We start from the raw sequence: 20,379 nt of genomic DNA on the forward strand, positions 1-20,379 counted from the left end.
TTCTCTTTCCTCCTTCTGAGGCCGGAAAAGCGGTGAAACTTTATAATAAAAACCTTCTTTGTTTTTTTTTCCAGAGTCTAGGTCACTTGGGAAATGTGGCAGGTCTAAGCTAGATCAGGAAGTTGAAAAGAATGTCCCCTCCCCTCGTGAACAGCAAATCGCTTCCAGATTTTATTGAGAAAACTACCCAGAAATGATGAGGGCTTCAGGGAGGGAGGGAAAGAAGGAAGGAAGGAAGGAAGGAAGGAAGGAAGGAAGGAAGGAAGGAAGGAAGGAAGGAAGGAAGGAAGGGGAATGGGAGAGAGGGAGGGAGGGAGGGAGGGAGAGAAGGGAAGGAAGGAAGGAAGGAAGGAAGGAAGGAAGGAAGGAAGGAAGGAAGGAAGGAAGGAAGGAAGGAAAGAAGGAACGAAGGAACGAAGAAACGAAGGAAGGAAAGAAGGAGAAACTTCCTGACAGTGAGGACAATCAGCAAGTGGAACAGCCTGCCACCAGAAATCGTGGGCGCTCCATCACTGGAGGTTTTTAAGACGAGACTGGACAGTCACTTGTCTGAGACAATATAGGTTCTCCTGCTCGAGCAGAGGGCTGGACTAGAAGACCTCGAAGGTCCCTTCCAGCTTCTATTCTATTCTATTTGAGTCAAATCTGGAGTTGAAAATGAATTAGGCTATGAATTAGACCAGCATTATACTCTGGGACCGGCATCACTTCTCACAAGAGTGGAACCCTTCCCTTGCCATGCAATCTGGGTCTTTCCCCTTGCAAGCCATGGATTGACGGCCTTTCCAGGGCAGCCTGCGTTCTTTCTGACCTCAAACCGTCTCTGCTAACATCCCCTTGACTTACCATCTGTGTGGAGGACGTATTCTGGGGGAAATGGTGCATTCTTTGTGAAGCCAAATAGTGCTGATAATGTTGAGGGACTGGCCTGACCTGGAACTGGTTGTGACCGAGGCCGGCGTCAACACTGAGATCCCTAGCAAGACAAAAATCAAAATCAGGAATCAGTAAAATGGATGTCCTCCTCTTTGGACAACTTTCCCTTGTCAAAATACCTACATTCATTTCCTACCTGCATTGCCAATGGCTAGCTCAGGGGTAGGCAGCCTTGGCTCTTTCATGACTGGTGGACTTCAACTCCCAGAATTCCTGAGCCAGCATGGGGGAACTATGGCCCTTTCATGACTTGTGGACTTCAACTCCCAGAATTCCTCAGCCAGCATGGGGGAACTATGGCCCTTTCATGACTGGTGGACTTCAACTCCCAAAATTCCTGAGCCAGCATGGGGGAACTATGGCCCCCTCATCACTCGTGGACTTCAACTCCCAGAATTCCTGAGCCAGCATGGGGGAAACTATGGCCCCTTCATGACTGGTGGACCCCAACTCCCAGAATTCCTGAGCCAGCATGGGGGAACTATGGCCCCCTCATCACTCGTGGACTTCAACTCCCAGAATTCCTGAGCCAGCATGGCTCAGCTTGGAAACCTCTCCCTTTCCCATCAGCATGGCTGGCTCAGGAATTCTGAGAGTTGAAGTCCACCAGTCATAAAAGGGCCAAGGTTGCCTACCCCTGAGCTAGCTGTTAAGAGATCCTGGAGGAAAGGGGGGAAAAGTCACCACAGGGTGATTGTCCACTATCCAAGTCTAACAGAAGAGTCAATTTTGCGGAGTTGGAGGAAGTTTTAAGGGCATTTTTTTTTTGCTGTTACACTTCCTTAAGGGTACGTGCCTACCCTTAAAAAAAACCCCAAACACCCAAATGAGCATAAATGAACTGTGAAAACAAGGCAAAGAAATTTATTTTTAATAAAGATATAAAGATTTAAAAAAAATCTTCACACGTCTCCTGGGTTCTGTCTGCATCTCCCTGAGATTCCATTAGGGTTTTGGTTTTTTTTCAATCTGTATTTAGCTCTTGGAATTTTAAATTGATTTTATATTTGTAGTTGTTTTTATATTTACATTTTTTTACTGCATTGTAAGATGAGCACAGTTACAAGAGCCTCATAGTGAGATGGACAGCATATAAATTCAATATTTTTTTTAAAAAAAATAAATGAATAAATAAAATAATTCACACTTTGGAAACTTTGATCTAGAAACCTCTAGGCAGGACAAGACAAGAAGCAACGGATGGAAACTAACCAAGGAGAGAAGCAACCTGGAATTAAGGAGAAACTTCCTGACAGTGAGAACAATTAACCAGTGGAACAGCTTGCCACCAGAAGCTGCGAATGCTCCAACACTGGAGGCTTTTAAGAAGAGACTGGACAGCCACACAGAGAGACACAGAGAGACACAGAGAGACACAGTCACACACACACACACAGACACACACAGACACACACACACAGAGAGAGAGAGAGACAGACACAGACACAGAAACAGACACGTGTATGTGTGTGTGTGTGTGTCTGTGTGTAAAAAAATTTTTTGGATTGCTAACAAAGAATTAAAGGGAGAAAAATTGACACAAATAATGAGTTGTCACAGTTGCGACTACAGCTTGCGGATGGCCTTAGGTTAGGCTGATACAGGCAATAAGGTTTGGCCCGTATTTGGGCCGGCAAGGTATTCTAAAATACTTAACAAATACACACACACACACACACACACACACACACACACACACAAACAACACTGAGAACAGATCACCTATTTTGTCTACTTTGTTGTTCAGTGTTCTTTTTTTATTCAGGGACTGATAAATTAACTCTGGGATCGTGGAACAAATTCGCCTTGAACTGAATCATTCATTAGTAGGCAGCAAAAAATATTTCATACGTATGCAGGGTATTCCAAAAGCCGGGCCTCACAGACAATTTAGTATATAAATTGCATTAAATGTATAAATTGGTTGTCCTTTTCTTCCAATTACTTTCTTCCTGGTTTGATGCATGACTTTTCAACATTTCTAAGCATGGCCGTATTTTCTCTGAAAGGAAAATTTACTGCGGTTGGCTTATATCAAACCTTTGGGTGCAACGTGTACCTCTCTCTCTCTCTCTGTGGGTGGGTTGGTTTGTTTGTTTGTCTGTGCACACACAGTGTTCTGTACCAGCCTGCTACCGGCCCTGCAGAAAAGGCAGGGACAACCCCTTTTACAAGAAGGCAAGAGGCTGGAATTACGCCTGCCAAATTTATTGCTACAAAAACAAACGGAACAAGACAAACCAAGAAACAGGAGCTTTAAGAAACAGGAACTCTACATGGGGCTTGTTTTTATGTATTGCTTGAATCTTGTTTTTATGTATTGCCCTGTTCACCGCCCTGAGTCCTTCGGGAGAAGGGCGGTATACAAATTAAATAAATAAATAAATAAATAAATAAACTATCCAAGCAGTTGCCTTCAGCAAACCAGCCCTCCCCACACATTCCCCTTATATAGAGTTCAGGGCGTGGCTTCTCTCTGCCTCCTTCCGAGGTGCCCCATTGCCTTCCTCTGTTTACTCCTAATTGACTGCCTCCTGCGTCGGGCGTCCTTGAACAGGGCCAGCTGTGGGTCATCTTCATCCACGCTGTCAGGCTCACACAGCTGGGTCTCCGTGGTGACCAGGGGGGAGGGGCCTGGCTGAGGGCTCTCATCAGCAAGATCTTCAACGCCCTCAGCAAGGTCTTCAACACCCCCCTCCTCCTCCTCTGAGTCGTCCGACCCAACTGCCGAACCCACAGGCTGACCCTGAATCACAACACACAGGCACAGACAGAGAGATCAGGTGTGCCAAAAAACAGCGCCCTTCGGTTAATTGCAATGTGATAAATAAAGAAATGGCCAAAGTCATGTTTTCTTCAAAGGAAAAAAAATCACCTGTCTGAACTTTGGGGGACAGCAGGGATTTTTAAGCAGTTCTGCAGATCCTTCCCCCCCAAAAAATTTTTTTTTGAGAGTGACCCCACTTTCCACGTGCCTGTCTCTGAGTGGTTCCGTCTACAGGGACTTTTATTTCCCCCTCTCCCTCCATTCCATGAAGGTGTGGGAAAACACACATCCGGAAAGACACGCGGAGAGGACAAATTTGAGGATGGGGAGAAGCAAACCCCACGGAGCCAGAGGGGAAGGAAGCCAACGGAAGGGAAACTGAGGGCAGTCTGGGGAAGAGAGTCTACAGACAGCCCAGAGGACATGATGGGGGGGAGCAGAAAGAATTCCTTCCTTCCTTCCCTCCCTTTCTCTTCCTTCCTTCCTTCCTTCCTTCCTTCCTTCCTTCCTTCCTTCCTTCCTTCCTTCTCCTCCCTCCCTCCCTTCTTTCTTTTTCCTTCTTTCCTTCCCTCTTTCCTTAATCAACATTAATATTTATACGTTACTTATATGTAAGGGTGTAGGTCTATACATAAGTTGTAGGTAGTATGATTTAAATGTGTGTTATGTATGTGTACACTTTGGGAGCAAGCGATTAAATTTTATTTTTAACGTGTGCGGTTGAATCCCACCACTCCTTCCTTCGTTCCTTCCCTCCCACCCTCCCTCTCTCCCTCCCTTTTCCTTCCTTCCTTCCTTCCCTCTCTCCCTTTCTTTTCCTTCCTTCGTTCCTTCTTTATCCTCCCTCACTTTCCCTCCCTCCTTCCCTTCCTTATCCTTCTTCCCTCCCTCCCTCCCTCCCTCTCTTCCTTCCTTCCTTCCTTCCTTCCTTCCTTCCTTCCGTCCTTCCTTCCTCCCAGCTGACTTCCAGCCAGTTGTTCTTCCTCACACTTCTATCGCTCCCTCTCCGTGCTGTTACACCCTTCAAGGGAGGGCAATCCCACACAGACCATCCTCATCCTCACTTAGAAGTGGCCAACGCGTCTTCTGAAGCTTCCGGAGCCACCCACTCAAGACTGTAGCTTGGGGTTTTCCCAAAAGGCATTCCCTGGCCTCTAAGGTGGGATCCACCCCGTTGCTGACGCAGGAGCAGCTGCCTTTCCGTTCTTCTGGGTGGAAGGAACAAGCGAAGTGAGTCACCCCGGAAGAAGTGGGCGACTGTGAGGTGCAATTAACCCCGTGGAATTTCAAAGCGACCAAGGATAAAAAGGGCAAGCCCTGGTTGGTCCTCCATTATTCTGAGAGGGCAAAGACGGCTGACTTCAAAGAGTTCTGCAACTAATGGCCCACGGCGTTGCAGGTTTGACAACCATCTGTATGAAGGCATTTCCTTTCTATGCAGAAACGAGGAATTCAGCATGAAACAAATTCACCCTCTTGAGCTAAAAAATATGCAGAAAATTAACCTCTTTTCTTCAATCTTTTTTGCCTTGTTTTTTTCTCCATTATCGAAATGGGCAAGGTTTTGAAGATGCTATGTGCTATGCATGTGGCTCAGTGGGTTAGGACGCTGAGCCTGTCGATCAGAAGGTCGGCAGTTTGGCGGGTCGAATCCCGAGTGCCGCGTAGCAGAGTGAGCGCCTGTTACTCGTCCCAGCTTCTGCCAACCTAGCAGTTCGAAAGCACGTAAAAATGCAAGTAGAAAAATAGGGACCACTCCGGTGGGAAGGTAACAGCGTTCCGTGCGCCTTTGGCGTCTAGTCATGCCGGCCACATGACCACGAAGACGTCCTCGGACAAGCGCTGGCTCTTCGGCTTTGAAACGGAGATGAGCACCGGCCCCTAGAGTTGGAAACGACTAGCATGCATGTGCGGGGGAACCTTTACCTTATATATATATGCCAAAAAGTAGAGAAGGGAACTAGGGGATCAACCATATTGAAATTAATTCTCACTAACAGAGATGAAATGATAGAAGGTGTTGAAACCACAGGAACCTTTTGGGGGGGAGTGATCATGCAATATTGGAATTCAACATTATGCAAACACAAGCAGTAGAACATAGTCAAACTAGAGTCTTGGACTTTAAGAGAGCTGATTTCAACAGAGAGAGCTTGGGAAGAATTCAAAGGATGAGAATCCTCAAGGGGAAAACAACTCAAGAAGCTTGGAAAATTTTGAAAAGTGAGATTATAAAAGCCCAGTCTAGCACAATACCAACGAAGAAGAAAAATAACAGCTCTTAAAAGAAACCAGCATGGCTGCATAAAGAACTCTCTTTATGAAAGACAAAAAAAGGACAAGTATAAAAAGTGAAAAAAGGCACATATAACTAAGACAGAATATCAGTAAATAGCCCGAGCCTGCAAAGATGAAGTGAGGAAAGCTAAGGCTCAAATGAACTAAGGCTTGTGACAGAAGTAAAAAATAACAAAGCTGCCACCAGAAATCATGCCACCATCACTGGAGGTCTAAGAAGAGACTGGACAGTCAGTTGTCTGAGACAGTATAGGTTCTCCTGCTTGAACAGGGGGCTGGACTAGAAGACCTCCAAGGTCCCTTCCAGCTCTATTCTCTTCAATCTCTGTATTCAATAAAAAGATTGACATGTTTAAGCGCTATCGCTAAGCCTTCAACTTCATGATGAGCCATTGAGGAACAGGGTTGAAGTATGTTTTGCAATCCAGTTATGTAGACACTTAATTGTTTTGACACCCAGATATCAACCATCTAGGTTACTATTCTGAATGTCACAGGATACTTCACCGAATGTTTAGCTAAAAATCAAGGTATATTATGACAGGAGCACTCCCATAATCCACTGAAGTACCTACTCAATAAAAACAGAGAGAAACTTAAGCTGAGAAGAGTTATCTTTGAAAAACCCACTCTGAATTGTGGAAGCTGGTGTAATGGATCCAGGATCTTAAACACTGTTCTGGAATCTTCCTGGATATCAATCTCAGTTTGACCTGTAGTCCCAGAATTCTCATTTTTATTTCCTTTGAAGATAGGGCAATTTGATCATTCTTCTAACCTTTCATCTTGGGTTTCTAAGAAATTGTAGATGACCAGACTGAGCACATGAGCAGGTTCAAACACATGAAAAGAAGGACCACGGGCGACATGATAGCAGTGTTCTAATATCTAAGGGGCTGCCCCAAAGATGAAGGGGGTCAAGCTGTTCTCCAAAGCCCCTGAAGGCAGGACAAGAAACGATGGATGGAAACTAACCAAGGGGAGAAGCAACCTAAAACTAAGGAGAAACTTCCTGACGGTGAGGACAATCAACCAGTGGAACAGCTTGCCTCCGGAAGCTATGAATGCTCCAACACTGGAAGATTTTAAGAAGAGACTGGACAGCCGTTTGTCTGGAATGGTATAGGGTTTCCTGCCTGAGCAGGGGGTTGGACTAGAAGACCTCCAAGGTCCCTTCCAACACTGTTATTCTGCTGGCTGGGGAATTCTGGGAGTTGAAGTCTACCCATCTTCTGGGTAGTCTAGAGAAAAGAAGGACTCCGGTTGACGTGATAGCAGTATTCCAATATCTCAGGGGTTGCCACAAAGAAGAGGAGGTCCAAAGGACCAGAAGGCTGGACAAGAAACAACGGATGGAAACTCATCAAGGAGAGAAGCAACCTGGAATTAAGGAGAAACTTCCTGACAGTGAGAACAATTAATCAGTGGAACAACCTGCCTCCAGAAGTTGTAGGTGCTTCATCAGTGGAGATTGAACGACCATTTGTATGAAATAGTATAGGGCAGGGGTCTTCAAACATGGCCCTTATATGTCTTATGGACTTCAACTCCAAGAATTTCTCAGCCATATATATGTTGTCACTCTCCCATATACAGGCAGCCCTTGGCTTTTGTCCACAATTCGGCCCAAAGATTTCTGTTGCTAAGTCGGATGCTGGTTAACGTTTTGTGCCCCATTTTGCGACTTTTCTTGCCGCCGTTGTTAAGGGAGTCACTGCATTTGTTAAGCTAGTAGCCCAGTTGTTAAGTGAATCTGGCTTCCCCCATTGACTTTGCTTGTCAGAAGGTCGCAAAAGGGGATGCGACGTGACCCCTGGGACACTGCGACCGTCATAAAGACGAACCAGTCACCACGCATCCGAATGTTCAAACCGTGTCCATGGGGAGGCTGCAGCTGTGGTGTAAAAAAACGGCCGTAAGCCGCTGTTTTCCGTGCCGTTGTAACACTGAGCCGTCATTAAATGAATACCTGTACTTAAAATTCCCCTTCATTGTGCCCTTCAAACTTCCTAGTGGGGCCCACTTTGAGTTTGTGGTTGTCTTCTCCTTGTTCCCTCTTAGCATTTTGCGTTCTTCGCTGGGCACAGCCCGTATCCCGGTTCTCTTCCTTTGATTTTCCCCCTATCTGAGAGAGCTTTTTTCCAGTCTGTATTTAGCAAATCTAAAGCTTTGGCTTCTAAAGCATATCAGCATTTATTCCTTATCCAAGATTCAGCTGAAGATATTAATTTATCTACTGTCAGGGATTTGGAACTGGGCTAATAAAGGAGGAAAGGTTGCGGAAATTGGGGGGGGGGGAAAGGCAGGGAACATCAGATAAGAGGCAAGGACAGGAAATAACAGTTATGAATCAGCAGCTCACTTTGAATAAAAGCCGTGTCCTTCCGCAGCTTCCAAATTCAACACCTTCTTTATAAGTCCGCGTAACTTTCCCACAGTGAAAAGGGAAAAGGAATGGAGGGAGGGACACAGAACTTTTCCTGCAATGCAGAGGTTTCAGGCCCAGCTCTAGTTTCGGATAAGTTCAGATAAAGGTAAAGGTTCCCCCGCACATGCGTGCTAGTCGTTCCCGACTCTAGGGGCCGGTGCTCGTCTCCGTTTCAAAGCCGAAGAGCCAGCGCTTGTCCGAGGACGTCTCCGTGGTCATGTGGCCGGCATGACTAGATGCCAAAGGCGCACGGAACGCTGTTACCTTCCCACAGGAGTGGTTCCTATTTTTCTACTTGCATTTTTACGTGCTTTCGAACTGCTAGGTTGGCAGAAGCTGGGACGAGTAACAGGCGTTCACTCTGTTACGCGGCACTCAGGATTCGACCCGCCAAACTGCCAACCTTCTGATCGACAGGCTCAGCGTCCTAACCCACTGAGCCACCGCGTCCCTTCTAAGTTCAGATAGATAAGATTAAAAAGGAAACCAGCCTAGAAATTGCTGGAATTGGGTATGTCCAGTCTAATGAAGAGAAGGACGAGGGGTGACGTGATAGCAGCCTTCCAGTATCTCAGGGGCTGCCCCAAAGAAGAGGCAGTCAAGCTATTCTCCAAAGCACCTGAAGGCAGGACAAGAAGCAACAGATGGAAACTGTTCCAATTCCAATCCATATATAATTGGAATTCCAATTCCAATTCCAATCCATATATTCTATTCTATTCTATTCTATTCTATTCTATTCTATTCTATTCTATTCTATTCTATTCTATTCTATTCTATTCTATTCTATTCTATTCTATTCTTCTATTATCTAATTCAGTGAAAATCTTGAGGAAAATCTCCAGAACTCTAGAACTTCTTCCAGTCCTAAAGGAAGTCAGATCACCATTTCCAGAAGCAACCAACTCATTTCATTTATGCTTTTCTTCCCAATCCTTGGGAGTAAAGAATGACTTACCAGTCTGTTCCTTCGGCTAAATATCTAGGTTGAGGCGCCACAGTCCGAGGAGTTTGCAGCTGATGGCCAAATTCAAAGCTTGGATGTAACCGATGAGGTTGGACAGGCATGTGCTCCTGAGTCCGCCTGCAAGAGGGAAGGAGAAGAATGAGTAGACACACTGCTCTCTTTCCACGTCTTCTCACCGAGTTCTAAATTCGACATATCACTCGGAGAACCCCCTGTTTAGATCAAAGTAGGGAAATGGTGTGGGAGGTGAGCAAAATCAAGGTTGTTGGTCTGTCCATGGGGGTATAATAGAAGGCATGATGGCATTCTGGCCTATGTGACATCATGGGTCCCTACAAGGTGAATCAAAAGGGTAGAGGTGTCATATGCAACATGATGTCCTTACACAAGTGACTTATGCAAATACTGCAAATTAGAATGGAGTGGAGTGGAGTAGAACAGAATGGAATAGAGAAAGAATAGAATAGAATAGAATAGAATAGAATAGAATAGAATAGAATAGAATAGAATAGAATAGAATAGAATAGAATAGAATAGAATAGAATAGAATAGAATAGAATAGAGAAAATGTGGAATGGAATAGAATGGAATAGAATAGAATAGAATAGAATAGAATAGAATAGAATAGAATAGAATAGAATAGAATAGAATAGAATAGAATGGAATGGAATGGAATGGAATGGAATGGAATGGAATGGAATGGAATGGAATAGAATAGAATAGAATAGAATAGAATAGAATAGAATAGAATAGAATAGAATAGAATAGAATGGAATGGAATGGAATGGAATGGAATGGAATGGAATGGAATGGAATGGAATGGAATAGAATAGAATAGAATAGAATAGAATAGAATAGAATAGAATAGAATAGAATAGAATAGAATAGAATAGAATAGAATAGAATAGAATAGAATAGAAAGAAAATGTGGAATGGAATGGAATGGAATGGAATGGAATAGAATAGAATAGAATAGAATAGAATAGAATAGAATAGAATAGAATGGAATGGAATGGAATGGAATGGAATGGAATGGAATGGAATGGAATGGAATGGAATGGAATGGAATAGAATGGAATAGAATAGAATAGAATAGAATAGAATAGAATAGAATAGAATAGAATAGAATAGAATAGAATAGAATAGAATAGAATAGAATAGAATAGAAAGAAAATGTGGAATGGAATAGAATAGAATAGAATAGAATAGAATAGAATAGAATAGAATAGAATAGAATAGAATAGAATAGAATAGAATAGAATAGAGAAAATGTGGAATGGAATGGAATGGAATGGAATGGAATAGAATAGAATAGAATAGAATGGAATGGAATGGAATGGAATGGAATAGAATAGAATAGAATAGAATAGAATAGAATAGAATAGAATAGAATAGAATAGAATAGAATAGAATAGAATAGAATAGAATAGAATAGAATAGAATAGAATAGAATAGAAAATATGGAATGGAATGGAATGGAATGGAATGGAATGGAATAGAATAGAATAGAATAGAATAGAATAGAATAGAATAGAATAGAATAGAATAGAATAGAATAGAATAGAATAGAATAGAATAGAATAGAATAGAGAAAATGTGGAATGGAATGGAATGGAATGGAATGGAATGGAATAGAATAGAATAGAATAGAATAGAATAGAATAGAATAGAATAGAATGGAATGGAATGGAATGGAATGGAATGGAATGGAATGGAATGGAATGGAATGGAATGGAATGGAACGGAACGGAACGGAACGGAACAGAACAGAACAGAACAGAACAGAACAGAATAGAATAGAATATAAAGAAAATGTGGAATGGAATGGAATGGAATGGAATGGAATAGAATAGAATAGAATAGAATAGAATAGAATAGAATAGAATAGAATAGAATAGAATAGAATAGAATAGAATAGAATAGAATAGAATAGAATAGAATAGAATAGAATAGAGAAAATGTGGAATGGAATGGAATGGAATGGAATGGAATAGAATAGAATAGAATAGAATAGAATAGAATAGAATAGAATAGAATAGAATAGAATAGAATAGAATAGAATAGAATAGAATAGAATAGAATAGAATAGAATAGAATAGAATAGAATAGAATGTTGCCCCAAAGAAGAGGGAGTCAAGCTGTTCTCCAAAGCACCTGAAAGCAGGACAAGAAGCAATAGATGGAAACTAACCAAAGAGAGAAGCAACCTGGAACTAAGGAGAAGTTTCCTGACAGTGAGGACAATTAACCAGTGGAACAACCTGCCTCTAGAAGCTGTGAATACTCCAACGCTGGAAGTTTTTAAGAAGAGACTGGACAGCCCTTTGTCTGAAATGGTATAGGGTTTCCTGCCTGAGCAGGGGGTTGGACTAGACGACCTCCAAGGTCCCTTCCAACATCATCATCGTCATCATCATCATCATGTCGAGGGCTACCTGTACTGGCGGTTGTCCCCCCCCCAAAAAAAACCAGCATCCCAAGGGGGAGGGGCGCTCACCTGGGATGGGATGTGAACCTGCGGTGGTGCTGGGCCTCCAGGAGCCTCTGCTGGAGAAGATATTGCTGATGAAGGGCTTGAGGTAGGAACGGAGGTCCCGTCACATCCTGGAATGGCAGGGTGGGTATGGTGGGCAGCGACGAGTGGAGCGGGCTGCTGTGCTGGTGGGCGGCTGGGAGGTGAGGCTGGACGGCATGAGGCAGGGGGAAGTCTGCGGAGATCTGAGGCTGGGGGGCAAGTTGGAAGTGCCGGCAGGAGGTAGCGTGAGGATGCTGGGACCTTTGGAAAGGAGCCCCTGGAAGGCAAGGGAAGAAGTTCCACGGAGGCGGAAACCACGAGAGATGGCAGGTTGAGAGAGAAAGCGCCCTGGGGGTGCTTTGGAGTTACTGGACTTCAACTCCCAGAATTCCCCAGCCAGTTTTTCAATCCGGGGGCTCCAACCCTGGGAACTTTAGGACTAGTGGATTTCAACTCCCAGAATTCCCCAGCCAGTTTTTCAATCAGGCAATTCCGACCCTGGGAACTTTAGGATCAGTGGATTTCAACTCCCAGAATTCCCCAGCCACGTTTTCAATCAGGCGATTCCGACTCTGGGAACTTTGGGACTAGTGGACTTCAACTCCCAGAATTCCCCAGCCAGTTTTTCAATCCGGGGGCTCCAACTCTGAGAACTTTAGGACCAGTGGACTTCAACTCCCAGAATTCCCCAGCCAGTTTTTCAATCAGGGGATTCCAATCCTGGGAATTTTAGAACTAGTGGACTTCAACTCCCAGAATTCCCCAGCCAGTTTTTCAATCAGGCAATTCCGACTCTGGGAACTTTAGGATCAGTGGATTTCAACTCCCAGAATTCCCCAGCCACGTTTTCAATCAGGCGATTCCGACTCTGGGAACTTTGGGACTAGTGGACTTCAACTCCCAGAATTCCCCAGCCAGTTTTTCAATCCGGGGACTCCAACCCTGGGAACTTTAGAACTAGTGGACTTCAACTCCCAGAATTCCTCAGCCATTTTTTCAATCAGGGGATTCCGATTCTGGGAATTTTAGAACTAGTGGACTTCAACTCCCACAATTCCCCAGCCAGTTTTTCAATCCGGGGGCTCCAACTCTGAGAACTTTAGGACCAGTGGACTTCAACTCCCAGGATTCCCCAGCCACATTTTCAATCAGGCGATTCTGACTCTGGGAACTTTGGGACTAGTGGATTTCAACTCCCAGAATTCCCCAGCCAGTTTTTCAATCCGGGGACTCCGACCCTGGCAACTTTAGGACCAGTGGACTTCAACTCCCAAAATTCCCCAGCTACAGTTTTCAAATGATGGGAAGGAATATAAATCCTTCCATTCCTCACCATTCAGTCAGAACCCGAGGAAGCTTCTCGGGATGAGAAGCGAAACGCCTTCATAGCAAAAGAAAGAAAGTCTACTTGGCTCCTGGATAAAAAAAAACACCTTTGCGACAATCCGGGACTGCGAATCTCCATAAACACCACTTAAAAAACTGCAGGCAGTTTGCAAAATGTGAAGCCCTTGTTCGCTACGGGTCTCCTGTCCACAGCTCCCTAAAGACAGTGAGGGTGATGCCAAAACATCTGGAATCTACCCGCTGTTGAGGGTTCAAGAGAGCCTGGATTGCTATCCTGATCCAGGAGAACGGAGAGGGGAGGAGGCAACTACGATGCGGTGGATGTACAAGCGACCCAATTATCTGGCTTGTCTTCATCTTTTGGCAGTTTTTACAAGGTTTGCGTAACCAACTGCCGAGTGCCAGGAAATAGGTCATTAATCAGGTCCTGGGTTGGTAATTAATGACATTAACCTTGTCTGTCTACTGGGCTGGTGGCCAACACGTGCTCTTTGTTGAAATGAATGCCCCGCTCTAAAATAATAACGGTAACAACAACAAGAAGCAGCCCTTTCTGCAGAATGTGGTAGGAAATAATATTAGTCTAGAGGACAACGGTCTTTTCCTTTTAGCTTTGCCAAACCCTTTCACTTAGTCAAACCAGACGTTGAGGTTTTCGTTCTCCCCCATCTCTCCCGCGAGCTAAAACGCTGGGAGGAAGTTTGCGGGCGCTCTCACAAAATGGCTGACAACGGGGAATTGATTCGCCGGTTCTCGAGCAAACAGTTGGGGCTCCGTTGTGCTCGTCACTGGGGGACCGCCCGTAATTTTATCGAAATGCATTTCCTCTCCCCAGGAATCTCTGTGGAGATTCTGTCATCCAGGTGATCCCACAGGTACTTTTTTCAAGAGGCAAATGGAATTTCTTGGTTTTTCTTTGAAGAGGTTTCGCTTCTCACCCAAGAAGCTTCTCCGGCTCTGACTGGATGGTGGGGGAATGGAAGGATTTATACTCCTTGCAGACAGCTGGTCATTTGCAGTCTTTTAGAGGGTCGTTGAGGCCACTTGGAGGTTTGTCTGTGTCCTCAGGGTCACCTGAGTGGTGCAAATGGGTGTGGTGGAGCCTTTTCTTTAAGACGTTTCCCTTCTCATCCAAGAAGCTTCTTCTTTTTCCCACCTCCCCTGGTCTTTGTACTTTCCCAAAGGAGACACCCAGCTGGTCATTTGCATCCTTTTAGAGAGTCGTTGAGGCCACCTGGAGGTTGACCTGTGTCCTCAGGGTCACCTGAGTGGTGCAAATGGGTGTGGTGGAGCCTTTTCTTTAAGACGTTTCCCTTCTCATCCAAGAAGCTTCTTCTTTTTCCCACCTCCCCTGGACTTTGTACTTTCCCAAAGGAGACACCCAGCTGGTCATTTGCATCCTTTTAGAGAGTCGTTGAGGCCACCTGGAGGTGGACCTGTGTCCTCAGGGTCACCTGAGTGGTGCTGGAACTGCTGAAAGAACATCATCCATCTACAACAGAGTCCTTTCAGCAGATCCAAGAAGGCTCCACACCCATTTGCACCACTCGGGTGACCCTCCAAGTGGCCTCAAAAAGAAGGCAAATGACCAGCTGTCTGCAAGGAGTATAAATCCTTCCGTTCCCCACCATCCAGTCAGAGCTGAAGAAGCTTCTGGGATGAGAAGCGAAACACCTGCAAAGAAAACGCAGGGAAGTCCAAGCTGCCTCCTAAAAAAAGCACCTTTGGGGGGGGGGGTCCTCCCCAGTAATACAGGTTTTGTTTTGAGGGGAAGCCTATACGAGCAAGATAAGCAAGCAAGCAAAGGCCCAGCTCTACAAAAAGCCTTGGCTGATTATTATTTTTTTGTTTGTTTGTTTTAATCCCATTTATATCCCGCCCTTCTCCGAAGACTCAGGGCGGCTTACAATCTAAAGCACAAATCAATGTGCTACCTGCCGTCAACTGGGTGCAACAGAGCATCTGTATTTTAAAATAAAAATAGTGAGCCAGGAGGATCCAGTCTACCTCAGAAAACCCGCTCTCTCTCTCCCGCATGTGGAACGAGGTTTCTGCTTTGAAACCCGGTTCTCCTTGAAGCCTGAAGCTCTGGGAAACGGGTCATGGCACAAGCCTTCAGGTGCACGTCAAAAAAAAAAAACCAGTGCCAGCAGAAGACAGCTGTAATTGGGCCCTGAATGTCAAATGTGCTCCTGCTGGTTACCTTCGGATGCACGGCTGATGAGAAGCGATCTTTTCAAACTCGGGGAAAAAAAGCAAAAGCCACTCTTAAAGAGGGATCTGAGATGTAAAGGATGGAGAACCGCAAGCAGCTCGCCTCTGCTTGAAACCCCTGGATCTCAGGAGTGTCGTCTCTGACAGCATCGCGAAAAGGCAGGGGTCTTCAGTCGTGGCCCTTTGATGAACGGTGGACTTCAACTCCCAGAATTCCTCGGTCGGCCATTTTGATGAAACTGCGGTCTTGGATCCAAACCAGGGGTCTTCAAATATGGCCCTTTCATGACTGGTGGACTTCAATTCCCAGAATTCCTCGGTCAGCCATTTTGATAAAAACTGCAGGCTTGGATCCAAACCAGGGGTCTTCAAATATGGCCCTTTGATGACTGGTGGACTTCAGCTCCCAGAATTCCTCAGCCAGCGTGCCTGGCTGAGGAATTCTGGGAGTTGAAGTCCACCAGTCATCAAAGGGCCAGGTTTGAAGACCCCTTGCTGAAAGGTCTCACAAAGGACGAGATTTATATCTGCTATTTAGGGCTGAGGTTGAGCCAGAAGAACGGGGGTTTTTTCCAATGGGCCTGATCACCCGGAGACGGTGATTTCTGTCTTCCCACCTGAAGTAGGAAAGCCATCTGGGTGACTTTGAGCCAGTCCCTCTCTGTCAGCCCAGCCCACCTGACAGGGCTGTTGTGGGGAAAATATCAGGAGGAAAAGGATGTGCTCACTGCCTTGAGGTTATTTATAAACAGAATAAAGGTGAGAGAAATGAAATTATAGATAGATGGGTGGGTGGATGGATGGATGGATGGGTGGATGGATGGATGGATGGATGGGTGGATGATTGGATGGATAGACAGACAGACAGATAGATAAATAGATAGATAGATAAGAGAGAATAGATAGATAGATAGATAGATAGATAGATAGATAGATAGATAGATAGATAGATTGATAGAATGATAGAAGAGAGAGTAGATAGATAGATAGATAGATAGATAGATAGATAGATAGATAGATAGATAGATAGATAGATAGATAGATAGATAGATAGATTGATAGATTGATAGAATGATAGAAGAGAGTAGATAGATAGATAGATAGATAGATAGATAGATAGATAGATAGATAGATAGATAGATAGATAGATAGATAGATATAATAGATGGAAAGATAGATGGATGGATGGATGGATGGATGGATGGATGGATGGATAGATAGATAGATAGATAGATAGATAGATAGATAGATAGATAGATAGATAGATAGATAGATATAGATGATAGATAGAAAAAAGATAGATAGAAGATAGGTTGAGAGAAAGATGATAGAGAGATAGATAGATAGATAGATAGATAGATAGATAGATAGATAGATAGATAGATAGATAGATAGGAGAAGAGAGAGACAGAGACGGAGATATACATTCATTCATTCATTCTCCATTCATTCCAGGGACTGGAAAGATTAACGTCTGTAATGGGGGAAACGGCAGAGGAAAGAAGATAGCGAGACAGCGATGAACGTCTCTTGCTAATGTCCATTCTCGACAGATGCAGACAGGTGCACGGGCATGACCTGGGAAATCTATGGAAGTCGGGCTTCCTTTGAAATCTCACCGCGGTTTTGCTCTTTGCCCTATATAGTTCAGGGACTCAGCCTCGGCCAAAGTCTGTGTATCTGTGCGCTGTGGGTCTGGGGTCTTCGTCTAGACACCAGCTGCTCCTACCTCTGTGTTGCACTTCCATCCCGAGAGTCCCAGCGGGGGCTCCAGGGTCTGGAAAGACTCCGTGACATTCTGACTCAGCAGGGGACGGCGAAACATCTAAATTTGTCTTCTTTCCGCCCAGACGAGAGACGGAGGAGAAGTCGGTCCTGGGGGAACCTATAGTTCCAGTTCAGCCTGGCGCTTATCACCGCACTGATAACAGGCAATTGTTTCTGAGTCTCAGCTGAACAGACCCATTAGGAAGTACGCCGATAAAAAGGGACAGATTCGCCAAAATACGCACACACACACACACACACACAAAACAAAGCACCAAACTTGGAAAGATATAATCTTATAATTGACTACTGCAACCTTGGAAACTTTTAAGACTTGTGGGCTTCAGTTCCCAGAATTCTCCAGCCCTCACCTGGCTGTTTCTTCTGAAAGGTTCCAAAAACAGAATAACGGAATAACAGAGTTGGAGGGGACCTTGGAGGGCATCTAGTCCAACCCCCCCCCTGCTCAGGCAAGAGACCCTGTACCATTTCAGGCAAACGGCTGTCCAGTCTCTTCTTAAAAACTTTCAGTGTTGGAGCCTTCACACCTTCTGGAGGCAGATAGTTCCACTGATTAATTGTTCTAACTGTCAGGAGGTTTCTCCTTGTGTGTCCCTCCCTCCATTCTTCTTCTCTTTTCACTGTGGGAAAGGTACACTGACTTTTTGGAAGATGTGGAAGGGCTTTTATTCAATGTGAGGGACCAAATGGCTTTGTCAGCAGGACTGGGGACCACGCATGAAGACAGAGCCAATCAACACGTTGACTTGACTGTGTTGTTACTGCCATGTTGTGAGAGTGGGGTGGGGTTAATGAGTTATAGAATAGAATAGAATAGAATAGAATAGAATAGAATAGAATAGAATAGAATAGAATAGAATAGAATAGAATAGAATAGAATAGAATAGAATAGAATAGAATAGAATAGAATAGAATAGAATAGAATAGAATAGAATAGAATTAGCCAAGAAATTAAAAGACGCTTGCTCCTGGGGAGGAAAGCCATGGCAAATCTAGACAGCACACTAAAAAGCAGAGACATCACCCTGTCAACAAAAGTGCGTATAGTCAAGGCTATGGTCTTCCCAGTTGCAATGTATGGCTGTGAAAGCTGGACCATAAAAAAGGCTGAGCACCAAAGAATGGAGGCCTTTGAACTCTGGTGCTGGAGAAGACTCCTGCAAGTCCCTTGGACTGCAAGGCGATCAAACCGGTCAGTCCTAGAGGAGATCAACCTTGACTGCTCTTTAGAAGGCCAGATCCTGAAGCTAAAACTCAAATACTTTGGCCACCTAATGAGAAGGAAGGACTCACTGGAGAAGAGCCTCATGCTGGGAAAGGTTGAGGGCAAGAGAAGAAGGGGACGACAGAGAATGAGGTGGCTGGATGGAGTCACTGAAGTAGTAGGCGTGAGCCTCAATGGACTCCAGAAGATGGTGGAGGACAGGAAGGCCTGGAGGAACGTTGTCCATAGGGTCGCGATGGGTCGGACACGACTTCGCAACTAACAACAACAACAGAGTAGAATAGAATAGAATAGAATAGAATAGAATAGAATAGAATAGAATAGAATAGAATAGAATAGAATAGAATAGAATAGAATAGAATAGAATAGAATAGAATAGAATAGAATAGAATCTTTGGGGCAGCCCCTCAAATACTGGAACTCTGCTATCATGTCCCCCCTGTTTCTTCTTTTCTCTAGACTAGCCAAACCCAAGTCCCACAGCCGTTGTTCGTATGTTTTGGCCTCCAGGCCTTGCATCATCTTAGTTGATCTTCTCTGAATTTTTCCCAAACTCTCAACATCTTTTTTGTGATATGGTGACCAAAATTGTGGATTATTATTTTTTTAAAAAAATTAAATTTTATAAGCTGCCCAGAGTCATCTATGTACAAACCGAGTGACTATCTATGTTTGTTTAATAAATAATTTAAAAAAAAAATCCAAGGTGAAAGATAAAGCCTGTGCTGATGTTGAAGAAGAGGCTGCTTGCAGGGGCTGGATGAGTTGTTCCAGGTGGTCCCTTCCCACTCCACAGTTGTGTGATTTATGGACTGCATCATTTACAACCTATCATTCTCCCCCAGTGCCTGAGTGGGTGATTGGAAAGCGTCCTTGACATTTGAGATTAGCAAGGCAGCCGAGGAGATATCCTGCTGGCCGCAAAAACGACTACAGGTCTCCGGGACCTGCTGTGTGAAGAAGATCCTCGCCTTCCCATTATGGTCAGCCTTCAGGATTCTGCCCGTGAAAACCCGCTGGAGAATAGGGGCAGGCAAAGGGCGTAGCCCAGGGGTCTTCAAACTTAGCCCTTTTATGACTTGTGGACTTCAATTCCCAGAATTCCTCAGCCAGCGTGCCTGGCTGAGGAATTCTGGGAGTTGAAGTCCACAAGTCATAAAAGGGCCAAGTTTGAAGACCCCTGGCGTAGCCCCTTAGCACTTCGAAAGGGCTGTGGGCAGGGACAGAAAATCAACTTTTTCAGACTGGAGAGTATAATGGAGAATTTTGGTGAAAAAAACAAAAAAGCAAAGAGAAGGTGAAGGTGAAGGAGAAGGAGAAGGAGAAGGAGAAGGAGAAGGAGAAGGAGAAGGAGAAGGAGAAGGAGAAGGAGAAGGAGAAGGAGGAGGAAGTTTTGATCCCCATGTTACCAAAAAGGTGTGAGAAAAGTGCAGAGAAGAGCAACTGTGACGATTCAAGAGAGCAAAACGTACGAAGAAAGGTTGCAGGAACTCGGTATGGTTAGTCTAGAGAAGAAAGAGAACTATGGGGTGATCTGATAGCGGAGTTCCAGGATTTCAGGGACTGCCAGAAAGAAGAGGAAGGGGGCAAAATTATTTTTCCCAAAGGACCAGAAGGCAAGACAAGACACAATGGATGAAAACTCATCAAGGAGAGAAGCAACCTGGAATTAAGGAGAAACTTCCTGACAGTGAGGACAATTAACCAGTGGAACTACCTGCCTCCAGAAGTGGTGGCTGCTCCGTCACTGGAGGTTTTAACGAAAAGACTGGACAGCCACTTGTCTGAAATGATATAGGCTCTTCTGCTTGAGTAAGGGGTTGGACTACAAAACCGCCAGGAGGAGGAGGAGGAGGAGGCAAGATGGAGGAGGAGGAGGAGGAGGAGGAGGAGG

General features: G+C 44.7%; 1 protein-coding gene across 1 annotated transcript in view; it reads right to left on the minus strand.

Annotated features, from left to right (window-relative positions):
• The window catches only part of ARK2C (arkadia (RNF111) C-terminal like ring finger ubiquitin ligase 2C), a gene marked incomplete at both ends in the record, with an annotated part of 101,787 nt that overhangs the window by 13,412 nt on the left and 67,996 nt on the right, over positions 1-20,379 (minus strand). The window contains 3 exons of the mRNA XM_083354895.1: positions 847-976; positions 9,388-9,513; positions 11,894-12,188. Of these exons, the coding sequence (XP_083211021.1) occupies positions 847-976; positions 9,388-9,513; positions 11,894-12,188 (551 nt within the window). The remainder of the gene's footprint in view (positions 1-846; positions 977-9,387; positions 9,514-11,893; positions 12,189-20,379) is intronic.

This window comes from Vipera ursinii, assembly GCF_947247035.1.
Source record: "Vipera ursinii genome assembly, chromosome: 2".
NCBI classification, from domain to species: domain Eukaryota; kingdom Metazoa; phylum Chordata; class Lepidosauria; order Squamata; family Viperidae; genus Vipera; species Vipera ursinii.